The 21,175-nt window shown below is 43.9% G+C and overlaps 1 protein-coding gene across 6 annotated transcripts in view; it reads right to left on the bottom strand.

Moving 5' to 3' along the window:
* Positions 1-512: 512 nt before the first annotated feature.
* Positions 513-21,175, bottom strand: part of HIPK2 (homeodomain interacting protein kinase 2) — a 132,749-nt gene continuing 112,086 nt past the window's right edge. For all 6 annotated transcript variants that reach the window (XM_031589768.2, XM_031589769.2, XM_031589766.2 and 3 more), the window contains exons 13-15: positions 13,656-13,903; positions 12,506-12,666; positions 513-10,754 (exon numbers count right to left, since the gene is read on the bottom strand). In XM_031589768.2, coding sequence (XP_031445628.2) covers positions 10,287-10,754; positions 12,506-12,666; positions 13,656-13,903 — 877 coding nt within the window. In that variant the 3' untranslated portion in view covers positions 513-10,286. The remainder of the gene's footprint in view (positions 10,755-12,505; positions 12,667-13,655; positions 13,904-21,175) is intronic.

The following is a 21,175-nucleotide window of genomic DNA, read 5'->3' as shown; positions in this document are numbered from 1 at the left end:
CTGAAATCCTCACTCCCTTCTTGAGAGTCATCTGAGGCTCCATTGGAAGCAGCCCTGCTCAAACTGCAGAAGTTTTTCTTCTTCTGGGAAAAAACAGTCAGAAATAACTTTGTCTGCCTTGGATGGTGGAGCAAAAAACATTTTTTACAGTTTTATACACAAGCTCTACAAAACAACGAGGGCTCAGGCATCATGCAAAGAAGAACTTGGCTGCTGTCTATCTGCCCACACCTGCAGCAGAGTGCCAGGGAGGGAGCACCAACGGGTGTGAAGCCTCAACCCTGTAGGCTCCACGGACCTCAGAGCCAGCAGCTCAACGTGGATGCTCTCCTGCTCTGGGAAAAAATGTGGTCTGACACATCAGTGTCACCCCTGAGGGGTAACTACTAACTTGTTATTAATGGTAGTTAATGATGGTTTTCAAACAGATGTGGAAGATTAAAAGAAGGAACTGCGTAACCAAACGTTCGGCCCAAACTTACCTAGCGGTAAGACACGCAGACACACAAACCTTGCAGTGACTTAAAACAGTTTAATGTAATTCCAAGACAAAGTGTGATTACATTTCTACACATATACAATATGCATATGTGAGTTTACAAATTCTGATTAATAACTCGTTTCACCTCAGAGACCGAAAAAATGATCAAAAAGAAACCGTGAATAACAAGCTATAACATAGTTCACCACAACGGGACCTCCTTTCTCACCCTACAGTTAGTAATATTACAGTTAAAATAACTATATTCTTCTATAATGTATTTTCTGTTAAAATCATCTCATAAATTTACAATGCTATTATTAGTTTCCAAGACTAATATAAATTCACTCCATTTTTCTACAACGAAAATGATTATTAATTAGAAGCACACAACGTCATGATGAAAAACACAAGCATTTTCTTTTCTTTTTAGTAGCAAGAACTTGATTGGTTAAGAATTAGTTTTCTTGTAAAACATTCTAAAGCCAAGTAAAATATCCATTCTTATAACATACCTATAATATGAGACTAAGGAATAGGTTACATAGAGGTCTACAACACATCAGTTTTTTTTGATTTTTTTTTTTGATTTTTTTTTTCTTTAAAAGAAGACGCATTTACCAAAAGAAAAAAAGAAGAAGAAAAAAAGACAAAAAAAAACCAAAACAAACAAAAAAAAGGAATAAGAAGTACAAAGAAAAAAAATAAAGGGACAATTCACATAGGAAAAAAGCAGTACACAAGAAAATACTGTCGCACACGATAATTTTCACAAAGATTAACATGGATTAACACTCTTATTACAGAAACCGTACAGTGAAGGAACACAACGGCTCAGGGCTTTTGTGGGGTATCTGGGCTGAGATGATGCTGTAGAGAAAGAACCATTGGAGATGCAGAGCCGGGCAGGGGCATCCCTCCCCTTGCAGCGGTGACCGTACTTCACAGCTTTTCCTCCCCTCTCTTCCCCATTATTAATTTCGGTGCAGTGTTCATAAACTTCCACTTCCCATCCAGAGAGCACTGGCCCTGTGAGCAGTCAGAAGGTTCAAAACGCTCCCTCCACTCCCCCACTCCTGGTTTTAGAAGGATTTTACCATTTGGAAAAAAAAAGTTTCACCCATTGGTTGGCTCTTAACTACCCGGAGTCTAGCCTCCACCACTTCCCAGATGCCCCTCTCTCTTGTCTCCATCTCGTTCCCTCTCTCACTCTCTCTCTCTCGCTCGCTCCTTTAATAAAGCTATTAGTTACACTTCCGCTCCTTTCAGAAATTGGATTTGGTATAAAAGACACAGGCTACATTCTGGTTCTGCCCAAGTAGAGTCGGTACCCAAAAAGCCTTGGTTTCTCAGTTGGTGAAACATGGGATGGGATCCTTTTTTTATACCTGAAATGGTTGTGCCCTGGGATATCCGTGGAAGTCTCATTTTGAGAAGAATACAGAACAGAAATGAAATTAAATAAAATACAGAATCAAACACAGAAGGAATAAAAAGGGGGAAAGAGATCCAGAAGTGTTGTATGTAACCATGCGACGTGGAAGCACTGCAGAAGCCTGTTACTTCCTTTCTGAGGGCAGCAGCACTACGTGTAACCAGCAGATTCTATGGGATGTGTGTTGCCAGTGGCGGAAACCCCTTCTTGCCTGACAAGCTGCAAGCCAAAGTATTCAACGGGACTCTGCCTCCTCCACTCGAGTGTGCTGGTGCTTGCGGGTCTGACTCCAAGAAGAAGAGGCCAGGCAAGTGCCGAGGGCAACTGTACGCGGTGGTTGAGGAAGAGGGCACGCGGTACCATTTTGCCCAGCAGACATTTATACATTTTCATTGGTTACTCAAGTGGCAGAACACAAAAGACCAAGCCAGACAACTAAGTGAGACAGTGCTGATGGGAACTGACGTTGCCTAAGAAAACAAAGCTGACAAGGGGATGGTCGATGAACTTTGTATTTCGTTTACTGGTTCAACATGTCTCTGTGGGGGTAAGCACTGCTTGTAACAATGGGGTGAACAGACAAAAGCCAAATTACAGCATTGCCTCTGAGTGGCTGTCACACACCAAACACACACACGCGCACACACACACAAAACCAAAGTAAAACAGGAAATCGCTAACTCAGGAATTAATTATTTGGCTAATGATCGACCAACAGTACAATACGATCCTTCCTTTGAATATCCTTCATTCTCCTTACATGGGTATCTTCATCGAGATGAGGATCCTACAAAGAACGGTGACTTTGGGAGTACTGTGCTCCCTGCTTCAACCCAAGGAGTTCGGTAAAGCACGTAATCTAAACAAGCACGAACACAGCTTATCTGTTGGACTACACATGCTAAATCTGCATTGTGGGTGGAGTGTTTTCTCAACCAGACTTTGGAATACAGTGGATTACTTGATCTCTGGACTGACTTTCCAACACTATGTTATATCTCAAAACAGAATATACATATTAAAGACACACTTGTACTTTTCCATTTTTAAAGGGCAAAATTAAAAAGAGGCAGCTGTATTGAGTTTTTGAAGGTGTCATTTACAAACACAAGATTTCCCTTAAAAAGTACCAGTTTAAATGTAAACTATAAAACACTGTAATAACTATAAAATGTAGCCAGAAAACTGTTTAAGTAGCCACAGTCTATTATTCAGTTCATATCTGTTTAAAATGTGACTCATTAAATATCTTCTAGAAGGCCAAAGCATTTTACAGTAGCTATAAACATACATACTTACATGTGCATTTAACATCACAATTGATTAAAATACATAAAAGAGTAATCTATTCCTTGGTTTAACTCTCTCTCTTTAAAGATTCACTGTCGTCAGAATCCACTCAAGCAACAATGACCAGGGTGGGCATTTATCGCTATTCCGCCCATACAGAGTTTAGAGTCTTTGAATCGAAGTTCAAGCTGGCTACATGTTTTCAGAAAGGCTAAAACCAGGATGAATGCCCACATTTGAGGTAATTATTGCCATTAGGTCACAGTTTGCGTAATATAAGTGTATCTAAATCCTTCTGTAAAAAACCCGAGGGTACCCCGCGCTCTGCTGGGCCAGCACCCGGGGTCCTGGCCAGTGGGTTTGCTTCCAAAGGGGCCGGTGGTCCCTGAGCACCGCAGCCGCCGGCTGACCGAGAGCCCAGGGCAGTGAGCCTGCAGCGAGCCAGTTTGGAAAAAAGAAAGGAAGAACAGCAACGAAAATAGAACTGGGAGGTGCCATGAAAGAGACGGATAACACTTCTGATCAGAACTCCAGACCAAAGCTTTTCTGTCTTATTCCTTTCCAAACAATTTGCTGGAAAAAAATCAAATCAAATACGTCAGCATTAAACGTTAACTCTGCGCCAGCACTTCGAAAACTCCTTGACTGTGTTCTCAAAGTCGGTTACGCTTTGCTTTGCTCTGAGCATTGTTGCCCCATTGCTTTCTGTTTCAAAGAAGAAACCTTGCTCCAAAGAAAGAAAGAAAAAAAGAAAGAAAAGGAAAAAAAAAAGAAAAGGAAAAAAAAAAAAAAAGAAAAAAGAATCCCTGGCTGTCAGAAGTACACGCAAGTATTTACAGGTCTGTGTGAGTCTGCACACGGTTCCCCTCACAGCAGAAGAGTTAAGAACAGAGATGTCACAATATTTATCAGTGCAGTAAAAAATATCATTTTTGGAAAAAAAATATACCTTTAGTATTGCCTTTCTTAGATTAACTATGATAAGCAAAAGATTAAAAACAAACAAAAAAACCCCTTTATCCTCAAACACACACAAACAGTTTGTTATAGCAGCACTGCTAAAACTGGAAGGACAAAGCTAACCCGTAAATGAGAAACAGGAGTTTCAAACTAGAAATGCAGAAGCCAACCTTCCGAGTATGCTTTGTAAGACTCTTGAGGAACCAAGCTCATTCGCGCTTCGGATCTTACTCCTGACGCTGTAAATGCTCTGACATGCATCCTTCCAATGACCACACCTGGCCCAGCATGGCTGCCACAGCCCTCACCCTGCACGCTGCCACACGTGCCCACAGCTCCTATGGGATAGCAGCCACTCTGGGAAGAAGCCACCTCCAGCACTGGGCCCCAGGCTGGCAGCTCTGGCTTGCACAGCACCTGGGTTGGCCTCAGCGGCCTGCCAAGGTCTGCTGCACCACGAGGCCCAGCTGGACAACATGGTGCCTCCCACAGCAGCTCCAGCATTGTTTGCCACAGGGCCGGCACGCTGGCTCTGAGCACCACTGCATGACCAGAGCCCAGGCATGCAGCTGTGGCCTGTTCTGCTCTTGTGTGGAATTCTCCTCCTCCTCCTCTCATTCCTCCTCCTCCTCTTCAGTGCTGTGGTGTGGGGAGCCCAGAGGCACGGATCCACCTCCACGCACATGGGACAAGCAGGACAACTTGCACACATGGTTGCAGACCACAGGAGGTGAGTAGGGACCTTGGGGCACCTTGTTAGAGCACTAGGAAGATCTGAGGACAAGGGGGTGACAGGGCAGGTATCAAGCACTGGAAACACATATTCCAATAGAACAGGAATGGCTACATCAGCAGGAAGGGGAAAGCCTCCCCATCCCATATTTTCCCCACCCTGGGCTAAGATAAGTTACACGCACCCTGTGTACAGGTATCCTGCATCCAGCAGGCCTCTCCAATGGGCTGACTGCCAAGCTGTGGAAAAACACACTGCTCCATCCAGCACCTGTGCATAGCCCTGCAGAGGCCTCACACTGCAGCACTCTTTGGGGTCTGACCCACGGAGCAAAACCAGCGTCCTAAATCCAGAGCAAATGCTACAGAAGCATGCAGATCAATTAGAGACTTATTCCCTCCCAATTTCAACGCCATACTGTTGCCATTGACACATCTTAATTAAGGTGAATGATAATGAGAGAAGAATAAAGTTTTTTACATCCCCTAAAGTTTAGGATAGCAGCAATATTTAGTGTGAATTTCTCTGCTTATCAAGCTAGCTACTTGAGATAACAACAGAAACTTGAGAGAGAAAAAGGAAAAGAAGACAAAAGAGGCAATTCCACAGCTCATCGCTGCTGCCTGGCTGCTGTGGCTTGGTTTGGTTTCTGTACTGGCTGGGGGTCTCTACTGTCTCTCTTTAAAAAAATTTTCTTTGGTTAACGAAAAAGCTGGGTTTATCGCCCTTCAAGTTTGCCAAGGTAATTTCCTTCAAACCAAATTGCAAGATATAATCCCTTGAAAGTATAAAAAAGGAAGCATGTCAGAGAGAAGTGTCCTTTTCTTGGAATGCTTCGGGTATTATGACAAAATTGCTAGAGAGAGAAAGAGATCTGATGAGGCCTGATTTGTTAGTGCAAGCAAGCACAACCCTGCTGAGGAAGATGTGATTGCATTTGCTCTCTCAAATGACTGGATTTGACCCCGTCTGCAGTGGGAAGTGCTTCTGTTTGGGTCTCCCATTCTGCTCAGGTCAATTTTCTTCTCCACTCCTTTCCATGTTCTAGTTTCACAGCAGTAATCTGAACATCCACCCCCAAGGAGAGGCAACGTCTGTGCTTTTTTCTGTTTCCCACACACAGAGAAAGCAGGATGAGACAATGTGGAAAGGGACTGCCTTTCCATAGTGCCAGCCACTAGCCATCCTTAACACTTCCAGCATCTAAACGTTCGCCCCCTCTCTCTCGAGTTTCCATGCAGTTCATTCCAGGCACACAAAGAGCACCAACCCAACCCAAACACACCAGACCTGTTTACTCCCCAGAGGACTCCGCAAGCAAAACAAGCTGGCTGTTATTATGCATGTGGCACTGATAGCATGCAAAGCATTTGTTTCCTCTGCTAATGCAATCAGGTTTGTCCTGTGCCTACCAGTGCCACACTTTTCCATCCTATGCCTTTGCATGGGTGTGAGGGAGGAGGTGTTGCTGAATTCCACCAGAAAACGTAACTCTCAGTGTTGCAACACCATAGCAATTCAATGGTCATGCTACTCATCCCTTGCCACCAGTGTCCCTTCACCACAATTCTCCCACCCCTACAGTTGGCAGGTCAGAGACTCCAGTGAGAGCAATGTAACAGGCCACCTTCTCTGACAAGCATTGCTTCTGCTGCCCACGTGTGCCACACTGCCCTGTTCAACACCCCTGGAATCAGATTCAAGCCGAAGTGGGAGAGCAGACCAGATAGGTACACAGGGAAAACATCATTAATACAACTAAAATGTGATTGCGACTGAGATTACAGCCTTCCATGCTTCAACAGTCCTAAGCCAGAGAAGCACATAAACAAGTAATTAACTCAAAGGGTTTAAGTCTATTCTTTAGCAAAGCACTCGGGTGCATGATTAAGTCTCTGCTGAAGTCCTATCATTTTTTAAGGAGTTTAAATTCAGTCACTGCTTTCCCCCATTCTAACAGAGCAAATTGAAAACATAAATACCTACATTCTAGAGACTAGAATAGCTTAATAATAAAATTTGAAACAAATAATTATAAACGAAGAAAAAATCTACATCAGGGGAAAAATACGCCAACCAAGCATCCGTGAACACCTCACTAATGCTCAGAGAGAAGGAGAGGCGAGGAACCTGCTCTCTGCAGCCTGTTTTACCCAGCAAAAACATCCTGTGCACACCAGTGTTGTTCATCCAGTGATGGGACTGGGAGCCACCTGCCCTCCTTCACAGTGGTTCTTCTGCTAGTTCTACTTCTGGGGAACTATCTATCTGCCTTGGCCTAAGGGAAAACCCAATCTTAACACCTAGCGTGGCCTCGAGTTAATTGTTAAGGCCACCTGATCATGGCCTGGAGCACATAGGGTCTTGATCTCATAGAAGTATCCAATCAAACAAAGTGATCTTGAGCTAGATCCTAAGGCCCCCCACCTGCCTTTAATCCAGCTCCCTTGACAGACAGTTGTTAGCTGCTGTTCGGTTTTGGCCTCTGAATGAATCTTCCTGGACTTCTGAAATGCAGATGGGGAGTGGAGGACACCTCCTGCCCCTCCATGCTGTCTCACAGAGCCGCACGCTCCCCCTGCCATTTCATTCTCAGGACAACCTTGCTTCCCCTTTCTCCTGCTGTGTTCACAAACACAGCAACCCTTCTGATGCCACCAATGAAGGGACACAAAATTAACAACAATAACAATACTAAGAAAGAATTAACACAAAGATTAAGGAATGCATGTGCAATTAAAACCCAGAGTAAAATATAATAACAATAAAATAATAACAATAATTGTAACAACCATACAATAAAATAACATTATCTTTCCTTTTCATGACACAAGCAGCATGACACTCTCATTCCTGAACCGGTGGGACAGGAGAGGAATGCAACAGAATTTCAGAAAGAGAACGGGGAATTATTTTTCTGCCCCAGATGAAAGGGGATGCGTTGTATTTCCAACGGAAGGCGTAAGGTGCACAGACTGCTGGGAGATCGCATCCTCACCTACAGTATATTGAGCTGGAATGAAGGACAGGCAGGAAAAGAAAACTGTGTAAGGACAGCCCAGGAATCAGAGCTGGCAACCAGGGAGGTTACTTGGTGGTTTGCCAGAAGGCAACAGTCTTGTTACCCCATCTGTGCGTAGCAGGATCCCCTTTACCAGGCCAGCCAAGCACTCACCACAAGACAATGCATTTGCGCTCATCTTTCTGTCAGCTTCCCTTCTTGAAAGAACCTCCTTCCCTAATGCTGCCAGGGAACCCATCCCTTGCCACCACGACGATGAGCCTGCATCTTGTGAAACACTTAAATACTTCATGCTCTAGTTACCGGGAAACGAGAAGTGGAACTGAGCAGCCACGTAGACTTCAGCTTTCACAGAAACTTTCTATCAAACTCTCTTCTCTCCTTCCTCCCAAACCCTTCCGTATACAAGGGTACTCCCGAGACACTTCTAGATCCCGATACAGCAGTGCAACTGCTGTTACCAGCAAAACTTCCCTTGCCCCTTGCTCCTCGGCGTGGAGAACCCACACTACAATGTGATCCCAGCTTTAGGGACAACCAACTGCGGGAAATCTTCCAGAGCAAGTTTAGGGGGAGGAAGGGAAATGCATTCTGCCACAACTGTGTTACAGTGGGTAAGGCCCCATGACTCTCAATGCTCTATCATTTATGAAACCTGAGTTTGAATCCCTCAACTGGATTTTGCCATGCTTGCTTTGGTACCCCAACTTAGCCCATTCCTGATCCCCTCCCATTGACAGATACAGTGAGAGCTGTTGATAACAGCTGCTGTTGTCCCCTCCCAAGGACTAGGGTGTTGCTCCCATTTCGAACACTAGGTCAATCTGACAATTTGGGAGGACTCTGTCCTTCTACTTTACCATCAGCAAGCATAAGGATTCAGTTTTAGGGGAGAAAAGCTGTTCTTCCAACAGGAAGAAAGAGGCCAATCCGCAAACACACCTTCTGACCCCCTGGGAAGCATGCTGGGTCTCACAACAACCTGGTCCCTTCCAGCCCATCCAGTGCTAGAGGAAACATCCTGATTCACACGCTTCCAGCCCCAATGAGCCTCCCCAACACCATGCCAAGTGAGCTAAGATCGACGACGTGGGAAAAGAAAACACCACCATCAGAAGAAGAAAATCAGCAATAACAACCCAAAAAGAAAAAGAGCTGAGATTAAATTCCGACTAGCCTCAGTCAGTTTCTAGGAGTACCAGTGGAAGTAAACCCTTAAACCGCATCTGTAGTTCGGTAAGGCACTACGAGGGAATGATGTAAAACTAAGACTGTGACAGCTGTAATGGCTGTGCCGAGGAACACACCACAGAGAGAAGGCAGCATCTGCACACACACACACGCACACACGTACATACATACCTGGACAATCACATTTCTTACATGCCTATGTTATATCACTTTTCTTTGTGCAATCACATTGAGGAATAATCTATTGGTATCGTTGAAGTTCAACACAAAAGAGTAAAAAGGGTGTATGACCTGTAGAGTGCTACATTCTACCGGGGGCAGCTAAAATGTCTCCTCCTATACTAAAACGGCTAGGGATTAAAAGGAAAACTTTCAAATAAAACAAAATAAAACAAAACTGAAATCCAACATACATTATTAGAGATCTCATTTAGGAACAGAATTTCTCAGGGATTTATCCAGTGTGTTTGAGGAAAGGGAAAAAACAACCCCGTTGCTGCTGATCTTGACCAGCGCAGCGTGGCCTGTTTTGCCCACATATGTTTAAACAAATCAGCATTAGGTCAGAATTTAAGGGCACTGAGACAACGTTTCCTCCTCCTTCCTCAGCCTCCTTTAGTCATTTTCTATTTCCAGAAGAACCCCAAAGCCTCATGAGTGCTTTGGGATACAGAGACCACAGCCAAAAATGGGGCAAAACCCTTTGAAATGCTGGATAAATCCCTAATCCATACACCTACTGGATTAAATGCCTGATGGATTTTATTTTAGGTGTTCTGGACAACAAATTTCTAAATGTAGCTCACTATTGGATGAAAATAACCTTTAAAAGTCTATTGGTGAAGTTCTTCAAAACACAGGACCCGCTGGAGGGTCCTTCTGCTTCTCTCTCTCTCTAGTTTGGTGCAGAATGGTTGGGTTTGTTTTTTTTTTTTTGTGGTTTTATATTTTTTTCTGTTCTTTTTTTCCATTTTCTTTTTTTTTTTTTTTTTAAATAAAAAGTGTAGAATTGGTTCTCCCCTTTCTTTCCTCTTTCTCGTTTCTTCCTGAAAGTCTCCTTCGTTCAAGTTTCCCACGAGCCTCCCATTGCATTGTTATTTGTCATGTTCTTCAGTACAAAAGCAGCCACCTCATTCCCCGTGGCGGGTACGTCTCTCGCTCCTTATTCCAGTGTTTAGATGTAAGGGTACTGGTTGACCTTGGTGGGGCTCAGTGGGTATCCAGTGTAGACTGTGGAGGCTGGAGAAGCACTGATATAGGTCTGATGGGCAAACTGAGCCTGGTACTGACTCGGGTGGATGGTGGGCGAGGGCAGAACCCGCGGGCCCATGCTGACGGGGACTTGGTGAACGATGCTGGCGGGGTAGGTGGTGTGCTGCACGGCGTGCCGTGCAGACCCTTGGGAGGCCACCAGGTGTGCGACGGTGCCCGTGGAGCCCAGGGCGGCCGGGGTGGTGTATGTGTAGAGGTGGGGTTGGGTGGGCAGGTGAGCAGCGGCAGCCGCGGCCAAGTGAGGATGAACTGTACCGTGGCTGGGACTATTGTGCGGGAAAGAGTACGGGGCCTGAGCTATCGTTGGAGTGATGTAGGCTTGCTGTCTCCGGTGACTCCCTGTGCGATCAGTCGTGATGTGCTGCTGGGCCTGGATAAAGACAGCAATAGTGATAACTGGTTACAAGACAAGAGATGGCTCTTTACATCCTCAGTGGTGCTTGGGGGCACCCCGTGAAACCGAGACGGCTTCAGGAAAGTCCCCGGCTCTTCTCCTGACATCCTCAGCATCACCACAATCTTCCCTTGGGAACAGGTGATGGCAAAGGGTCCCTCCCAAGCCTGGCAAGACACTGTAGCCTTACATGTTCACCACAATGGCCCCTAAAAGGAGAGCAGAATTCCCTGCTGTGAGACACGACCTGCTGACACAGCTCCCATGGAGACCCAGCCTCGGATGTTTGGGTCCTAAGAACACGTCCGCATCTCCAATCACTCGCAGCTTTTATTACTGACCTCTCTGATGATGTAATACAGTGCATGGATATCTCGGGGGAATTAAATCACCTAGCTACGCCTGGAACAGGCAATTTATTTTCGTTCAGTTTGGGTCTTTGAGGTTATCATTTCCAGGATAAGTAAAGCAACTACTCTATTTTTTAAAGATAAAACCTTCTGCTCGATCAGATCCTGCAGGTACCTGGCACCCTCATCTAATCAGCCATAATTAGTTTAGCACAAGTATCTTCTTGCAGTGGGACAGAAACAAAGTACTTTTTCAGAGATTTCTTCAGGGTTTTTTTTTTTTTTTCCTTTTCTTTTTTTGCATTGCACAACAATGCCACGGAATTCTACCAGTCATTTGTATTATGGTGTAGTGAGAATATTAAGTAACAAGAAAGCAGAAATTAGAAGGCAGGAAGGGCAGCACTCCATGTTATTTCCTTCTAGTTTTCCAACTCTTTTTATCCTTTTAAGAGCTCCCTGTGCTGTCATTGTGGTTTAAAATACGGCAGCCACACCTCTCCTCTACTCCTGGAAACAGCATCTTACCCAATGCCTCCATTTTTACCTGCTTTTATTTCTAGCTATTCAATTTTATTTATTCAAGTTCAAATTTCAACTAAATTTTGAGGAGAAGGGAAATTTTTTCTCCTACAAATTATTTTGTTTTAAACCAGTTCTGCTCTGGAAGCAAACAGGCACTGTCCTTTGAGCTCTCCAGACATTCTCCTCTGGAAACACTGATAACTGCTGTAACTTCCCTACTCATCACCTCACTTCAGGGAAGAGATAGGCTCCAGGTGCAGCCTGCGAAAAGGGCATTATTTAATGAAGCTCCTGGGGGAATCCCCTGGGCATTTTGATCACAGACCATGAAACATCTTGAGAACTGCCTGACACCAAGCAATGGGATTTTGTCCAGATCTCAGCCCAGATTTATCATGGAATGAATCAAACTCATTACGCAACAAGAGGTCATGTTTATGCTCAGAGGCTCAGTTTTGCCTTGTCACATCTGATGGAGATTTTCCTCAGAAAATACTCTCCCTGTACTTACCTATAGCTACAGAGACTTCAGACTTTCCTACACGGCCCTATTTCACCACCTTGTGTCTGAGCTACTGCACCCTCCTCTCTTACACTATTCCCACTCACATTCTTAGATCATCTGACTTCCATACACACGTTAAGAATACTGCCAGCCCATTCACAGCTGGGATCTGCACTGCCTCTACTGCCAGAGCTAGAAGATCAAGCTCTGCAATGAAGCTGAAACGAATCCATCAAACTCAACACGAGGCCCAACTATCATTAGGTTAGAAAAGGACAGCCCATACTGCAGGAGCAGTGGGTTGCGGCTGGGTGATGCACCACCAAAATCAGTCTCAATTGACTTACCTGGCTTAGATTAAGAGGCTGCTGCTGCTGGAAATGTGCTCCTGGTCGCTGCTGCCTATAGGCAACGGCTCCAGACGAGCTCCCTGAAGAGTGACCGCTGGTGGAGGTCACGGTGCTGGAGGACTTGGACTTGTAGGAGGATGAGTGGTGACTGGTGGTGACTGTGCCAGGAAAGGAAACACATTTGTAGCTTATATCACATTCTTTAATTGCTCACCCTACCTTTTTCTCACTGAGTCTCCTCCAGAGTGGTTTTGAGGAGGAGACATAAAACAGAAGCAGGATAAGAAAATGGTTTCTCTTAAGAGATACCTCAGCAGTGCTTCTTATACTCAAACCAGACTGTCATCCTAGAGGCAGACAAGCAGATCTGGACCCCAAACTGCCCCTGGAGAAGGCTTTAAAGATCCTTCAGAAGTGTGAGAAACTGTTCTGCCAGTAGAACTGTATGATGCAGGTACAAATCCCAAAGAGAGGAAGGAAAGTACACTGTGCACAGCATAAAAAAGCCCTGGCTTGACTGACCTCTTGGTGAGTAGGAAGGGAGGGAGAGCGAGCTAGTGGGGAGCTCACCCTCTAAGCCTTCGTGTTCACCAGCAGTGCATCTAAGGAAAAGATTGTCAAGTAGCACAAAGCCAATTGCTTTGGAGCAAACTTCCACATAAGCCCCTTTTCAACACAATATACTCTCTAATACTGCAGAGGCTCTGGATGAGCAAAACTCATCAGTCCATAGTGAAGATGCTGGGGAATTGTTCTTCCCAGAAACGTCAATAAGTTCGGATGAAAATGCACCTGTGTTTTCAATCTCTTATGTGTTGTAAAGTAAACCTATGGAAAGGCAGGGAAGCAAAGGTTCACACTTGCATTTGGGAGCCTTTCCTGTCAAATGTTGAGCTAACGACTGCACTCTGCTCTTGAGTTTGCACAGAAGTAACTAGGAGTAACACTTGCCCCTGTGACTCCTGTATGTACCAAGGCACATAAGCAATGCAATACAGCTCCCAAGAACAGATGTTGAGAGCAGGGCAGGAGCACGGTTTCTTTGGAAAACAAAACAAACAAACAAAATGAAACCGAACAATGAGATTCTTCCAAGATAAATCATTTATTTCTTACTAATTCTCTTGACGGAAGAGGTGCAATTTACCTGGTGCCAGGCTATCACACTCTACCAACACCTCACTGGCTTGGGTTTTCAGTGGTGGCACGATGATCGTTCGGGGGTTCCCACTGCAGTGAGTCTCTGGAACCCCTTTGGTGTCGTACGTGTTCCCGTTATTCTGTCCTGCACGATGTTGCACGGCGTAAGGGCTGTTGTTGCTGGAGGAATCGGAGTAGGGGGAATCATGCACAGTGACACAGCTGATGACGTTCTTCCTTTGCTTGGACAAGGTGCTGAAACACAAGCACACAAATAGAAACAGTGAATGGGGAGCTATCGACTTGGAAGCCACCAGAAGACTCTGCCCACGACAGGCAAGCTCTGCGACGGCAAAGCACACCCTGCAGTCCTTCACCAGTTGGAGGCTGCTTATGCTGAATCCCAGGCTTCAAAACTCACTCATTACTATTCTAGGGAAGCCTTTGTGGAGGTCAAGGAGTGAGTAAGACATTGTGGATAGATCTTATACTCACTCTGCTTAGAATAGCACTGAATCAGACTGCCAGATTTATTTTTGGGCAGCTTTTTATATACGTGTGCAGTAGAGACCCAGCAGTTATACTATGCTTTGTTGCAAATCTCACCACCCACACAAAAATGTGGTGGTTTCTCCCAGCCTTCCAGCAATGATTTAATAATAGATGCTATGGATTTTCATTATTAAATCCCATGAATCTACAAAATACACTCTTTTCTATTTACTAATATATTGCAGTGGGCATATATTTTCAAGAAAAAATTTGAATCTGAGGAATGAATGAAGAAAAAATGAGTAAAGTATGTGTCGCCATATAGAAGTTCTACGTTTTCTTTTTCCAAATAAGCAGTGGGTCTCCTGGCTCTCACATGGATTATCAAGGTCCTGGTGTAGCTAATCTATCTATGACATCAAAAAAGTGATTAAAAAGGAACATCAACACTTCCAAGATTAGTGCTAGAAGTTCATTATACTAGACTGCACGAGTACAACTGGGATTTGCTCTGCTATTGTGTCTAATTACTCCTGATGGTTTCTCCTTCCTGTTATGAGCTTGTTTAGGGAGAGAAAGGGAGAGTAAAAAAGAGGAGGGAGGAAGGGGGATAGCGAAGATTTGCTTAAATGGCTCACATCCTTGACAGTGCACAGACCTTGACTACAGAAAATAGCTGCTATGTTTCACTGATTGCATTATGTTGTTATGGCAACTGAAGTTTTTAAAATGATGAAAAGAAATGGATAGCACATAAAAAGCTAAGTAATTAGGCTTAATGGTGGAAACAGCCCCAGCAGAAACAGAAATGCCATGGAGAAAAAGGAATCCAACTCCTAACTTTTCGAGTGCACACTCTACAAAGAGAGAAGTCCTTTTCCCTTTGAGTCTCACCTCTGTTCTCTCACTCTGGCCAGTCCAGTCCAGGTTAGAGCTGATTAATCTGGTCTTAGTTTGTGATGGGACCAATTGTTCTCAAGTCTCAGCATCGCATCTTACCAAGGGAAAGGCAGAGCATATACTGAAAGCAGTTTCCTTTCAAGGACATTTTTTTGCCTGAATTGTTTTTCACAGTACTAAAGGATCAATGGTGGGTCCCTCCAACTGTCCCAAAGCCTCTCCAACAGCATTCACAAACTGCAGCTCACCAGGACTTATAACCATCAGCTATCTTTTCCATTAAAGAATGCCTTGGAGTGCTGCATTCACAAACAAGTTACCATCATACAAAGTTCCCCTGAGCTATCAGCACGGTCCTGGCATGGCTTGAAGTCACAAAACCATGATGTTCTAGGCACTGTGAAAAATACCTCATGAGAGGCCTCAGCTATCCTAAGGCACTGACAAAACAGAGCAAGTAGAGAAAGAGGGGAAGCTGTTGCACAAGAATCTGAAAGCTGAAAGCAATGCTTGCAGGGCTGGGACCTTTCAGATAGGTAAGGTAGATGACAGCAAATCCTAGTACTCTGGCATTCCTTAAGGAGATGAGGAGTACTGGATTAGGAGTGAAAAGAACAACAAGCCATCTTAGATGGATAACTACTTTATGCAAAGAAAGATGTAGCAGTTTGGATATGGTGCTACAAAAGAAGAATATTAAGCCAATAAAAATGACTAATATTGCATCAATATTCCTCTCTCCTTCAGTAGAAATGCCTGTAATCATGCATTTATGAGTATTCACATTGCTTGCCCTTTGCAGCTACCCTTGGCTGCCAGTTGGGAAGAGAGATATATTCTCTATCTCTGACAGTTATTACATTTTATAAAGAAAAATCAAGTCACTAAAGAGTTTTCTGACAACTGATAAGGTCTAGCTATTCTTTTACAGTCCCTTCCTTACAAAAGGGGCTGAGCTACTGAACTGGAAATACGTGCTCTCAGCTGATACTTGACATGGAAAAGGCTGAGCTGTAGAACTGAAGGGCATTTTTCTGTGAAATGTGTGATATTTATTTTTTCAAAATGAGCATATTTTTCACCAACTTGACTGAAGTTTTGCCAAAGCAGGAGCCATGAGGAATCTTCTCCTTCAAAACATTATAGCTCTTTGGTTAAAAGAAGAAAATCTTTGGTTAAACAAGTGACCCCAAACCCAAACCCAAACTTTTCAAGAGAAAGGGACCTTAGCAAGATATTCAGCTCATTTCATGGATGAAAACCTGAGAAGGACCTGAACTATGGTCCTGCCAGAACTTACGCAAGTGCTTAGCACAACTAATATGTGTCGTTTCCACTGAAGTCAGCTGGACTATTCCCGGTAATGGAGCTAAAGCACATGGGTAAATATTTGCAGGATTAGGGCCAAAGTGATTAGCCTTTTGATTCAGCAGGCTGCATCATTTCAAGTGCAAGAGGAGTTCCACTGAAAGCAGTCGGATTTTTTTTTTTTTCTTTAGGAAAGGAAGCAACTGCAGTTAACGTTAGAGAATGCAGAGAAGTCAGTCGGGACTATTCACATGCTTGGAGTTAGGCACCTGCTGTACCACAGCCTGCCTGAGAGATTAAGGGTGGGAATTTCAAAAGCATCAAAGGCCCAACTCATGCTGAAAATCAGTTGATTCACAGGCTTAAAGATACACATTAAGCTGAAACAGGGCTTTTGAAAATTCAGCCCAGAAGAGCTAGCATTCCCCCTTCTCAAATCCTTGCTAACCGACAACTGCGCTCCTTTCAGCTCCCTCTGAGGACTCAGCTCCTCTCCCCACCTTGCAGAAATGCAGAAGTTATCTGTGTGGGGTCCAGGCTGATGTACTGCCTTCCCTGCTCACAAACTATCAGGGCTGAGAGCTTATACCTGTTGACACAGCACTTGCCTACTCAGCAAGCTTACTGTATTCCTATAACTCAGCTACAGCTTTTGGGGATGTTTGTGCTTACACAGAAAAATACTATTAAAGTCTTGCCCCCTTCCTATTAAGCTCACTCCAGCCCTGGTAATTGCTTTGCCTCCTGCAAGCACAGTAGCAGCAGCATACATGATTTAGTAGCACTGAGAGTCAGCGTGTATTCCTGGTCAGCTTGTGTGCCTGCCTGCTTTGTGTGGGTAGGTGTATTTTAATTTTCCAGATGAGGGAGAGGGGGGAAGATTACCAAAGTGGCATCAAATCCATCTACACAGACTGAAAAGCAATAAGTTGTGAGGGCTTTTTAACCCTTAGTGGCAGGAACTGTGTCCTCCCTTCCAACAGCTGGAAAAATAAGCATTGCTGTGTAAGCTTATTAGTTTACAAGTAACAGACTGTTCCCATTCAGTCCTGAAGAGCTTAAGCTCAAACTTGGACACAAAGCAATCCATGTTCACTTGAATGTGCACACACCCTCAATACAAAGCAGAAGCAACCCTCAGAGACAGCTCTCTAGCATATATCACCCTTGTGATATAATGAGTGCATAATGCACTCACAAGACATGGATGCTTATTCCCCGCAGTATGGTAGGACTTCAAAGAAAAACCTGATGGAGGAAGGAGAAGATACTATGTGCACAGGTACAACAGGGCCAGAAATGAAGCTGGGCATCCAAGTTGCCAGTGCAACTTGGAAAGGTGCCAAAGGCAGATTCTGAGAATGAAATGTGGGAGGAAATTAAGGAAAAGAAGATGCTGAATTAGGTGCTAAAGCTACACAGACACCATCTAAGTAATGAGGGACATGGACAACAGCAGCTGTTGCAAGTTAAGAGGAGATGATTTCTACTTGTTGAAGGCCAAGCTCAAAAGCATGGTATGTGACAACATAACACAAACAGGATCTTTTTCCCTGAAAATCTGAAGTTCCACCAGAATCCCAGAAAAAAAAACAACCTGAATAGAGTCTAGGAGGGGCAGCCTTCAGTGTGTGGATCACACATATAGTTGCAAGCCCTTCAGGGTGGGTGAAGCTACTGCAGCGGAGTCTTTCAGCTCTCAAGGTCACTAAGATGGCCTTCTTTTTTGGGGAAAGAAGGTGGCTGACCCACATCTGTGCCATCTAATTCGTGTGCAAGTACACCACAGTACATTAACTTTTCATCACACAAATTTTGTTACAGTTCTCTGAAAACTTTAGAATATGAAACTTTTGAGTTTGTTGCTCCAGAATAATCCATCCATTCTGAGAAAGTACAGAGTCAGCCAACAAAAACTCACACCACCACTACAGTCTCTCTCTTCACATTGAGATCTTATGCCATGCATAGCTCAGTGTTGAGAACATACCCCTCTCTGTGAAGCTCAACCTTTTTCCTGACCTGTTAATCTGCTCTCACTTTCTTTGTGATGGTATGAAGTACTTATCAAGTACTACATCGAGGCCATTTTATTAGGGTAAATAGCTACATGCTGTAGCTATTTAAGTCAAATACACTGAATTGCTTAGCAGGCTGTTAAGGTCCTGCCGCTGATGGTTTGTTGAGAGTGCTACTGTCTATCTCTGTTATTTTAGGCATTGCTGCATGTTGGTGTGTCTTCTGGAGATGGAAGGCAGCAATCTTTTCACCATATGATTGTGGTTAGTCAACATATTGCTATGCAGAGTCGATCCATTATCATGCACAGCATAACATAGCCACAATAGGCTAGATGTCAACAGTGAACTTCAAAGAGGTATTTTGACCCTCACATACACATCAGCAAGTTGGCAAAAACACCTGGTTTGTGCCTGCCAGAAATTTCTGTGTGTAAGGGGAATGAATGCCCTCTGAAGTACACTCTACCATCATTGCAATAATGGAAACAAGGCAAATAACAACTCGCATCAGCTCCTGCTCAGTTATAAGACCCACACAGAGACTTTGTTGTATAGTTTCCCATCTTAAGGAAAAGGAAAAAAAAACCAACCCTGCAAGAATTCTGTGGCAGTGAAGGTGGCCAATGAGGCTGGTAGTAGGTCTGCCTACACATTAGCTTCGGTCAGCCTTCTTGAGAAGGCTCCAGGGAGACCTCATTGTGACCTTTCAGAACCAGAAGGAAGCATATAAACAGAAGGGGGAACGACTGTTTATGTGAGTTGCTAGTGATAGGACAAGGGGGAATGGTTTTATATTGAGACAAGGGAGGTTTAGGTTAGATATTAGGAGGAAGTTTTTCACTCAGAGGGTGGTGATGCACTGGAACAGGTTGCCCAGAGAGGCTGTGGATGCCCCATCCCTGGAGGCATTCAGGGCCAGGCTGGATGTGGCTCTGGGCAGCCTGGTCTGGTGGTTGGTGATCCTTAGCAGGGGATTGAAACTAGATGATCATTGTGGTCCTTTTCAACCCAGGCCATTCTGTGATTCTATGATTCTTGCCTGGGAAGACACTGATTACTGTGATGGAAAGCCAAGCTGAAGAGATGTTATTTATAGTATCAGTGGCAAAGTGAACAGCAGAGAAGTGAGAGGCTCTTTTGTCTCTTTTGGGTACAAGCTAGGTAAAAATAGTTTTATTCACTCAAAATATTCCCTTTTCATTTTGACTATTTCAATTTTTTTTCCTATTTGCTTTCAGTTTGAAAAAAGAAATATATATATATATATCTAGGAAACCAGCAAACAGAAATCTTGTTCTCAATTAGTTAATTCCCTGACACTTTGCTCCCCTTTAAAAATAGTCAAAACTTTTTGCAATTGTGAAGCTCCCTAGATTTCACTGTGTTGCGGATATTACAAAAAGAAAAAAAACAAACCACCAAAACAACAGGACAATGAAACTTATCAGTGTATCCCGCAAAATGCCGTGGTTTTGACAAACTGATTTTTTTAACCAGGAATTTGACCCTGAAAATCCTTGACCATATCAATGAGGATGTCTTCTGTGGAATTGTACCCGAGGTCTCTCTGTAATTTCTATCTGGGCACAGGGATGGGGCCCAGTAGATGGCCCTCTTTGACAAGGCTCCACTGAGCAGGTCCCCCAGAGCCCGTTTTGCACCACCTCCTCTGCACCTTCAAACAACAGAACCGCAACATTTTCAGATGACTATTGATTTTAAGAAGATTACAACAAACTACACTCATCACCAGTGCAAAATACAGGTGAGCAAAGAACGAGTAAAATGCCGGCCTGCCTGCTCTGCTGTCTGGTATTGCCTAAACACTCTGCATGAACATCTGCCTTTTTCATTAGGTAAAGGAAAATTCTGCCCCTATCACACTGAATTCTTCACATTTTTCTTTTGACAATAAAAGAAGTTGCTTCTCCTGTACCAGAAAAGCTCTCTGGTATTACTCTGGTAACACAGAAAGGCTTTTCTGTCAGACTAAATCCAAACCGCTATGGTAGGATCATGTTTTATCAGCGTTACCCATCTTTTTTAAACTGAGACTTACAAACTCTCACATCATTGAATGATCTCCTACTTCTCACAGCCACAGGCAGCTTTAATCTCTCTCCACTGAGCAATCAGTAAAGCAAACATTTTAGACTTGTGGGTCAAAGAGAAATTTGTAACCCCACAGGAAACAAGAGAAGGAACTGCTGCAGCAAATTCAGGAGTGGATCCAACTTCAGTGAAGTTACTGCAAAGATACCACTGCTATCAACAAGATGGGATCAGGCTGTTAACTGATCAACCACCGTATTATTTCCCTACCCTCATCCAAGAAAGATAATATTGTTAGGCTGTCACTCAGAGCATGTTTCAAGTTCTTCCTTACTTTTCACCCCCCATACCACAGCTATTGCCCAGCAGCATTATATTTGCATAAATATGAGTAAGACAACACATTCTTTGCACAGTTTCATTCTGGACTCAGTTGCAGATCATGAGCGTTTGGGCACCTATTACCATAAAGCACATACCTCTCTGTTACTCCCATTTTCTTGTAAACAACAACCGTGTGAGAACACTTGGAGGTGCTTTCCTAAATGATAAGCTTTCAATGGAAAAAAGCAAACAAACTCATCTTTGGCAGGGGCAAAGTTTGTTGGCATTAAGCGCTGACACAGCTTCCTTGATTGAAAGCAAGTGACTTTTACTCTAGCTGAGAATCTGATCTTGCATGTACCCAGGTCAAAAAGCTCTGAGCAAGCTGATTTCACTCTCTCTGAGACTTTAACCAAAAATTCTAATTCTG

This window comes from Phasianus colchicus, chromosome 1 (genome assembly GCF_987193195.1).
Source record: "Phasianus colchicus chromosome 1, bPhaCol1.hap1.1, whole genome shotgun sequence".
NCBI classification, from domain to species: Eukaryota; Metazoa; Chordata; class Aves; order Galliformes; family Phasianidae; genus Phasianus; species Phasianus colchicus.
The sequence above is the reverse complement of the archived record's forward strand: the minus strand, read 5'-3'. Positions and strand labels throughout refer to the sequence as shown.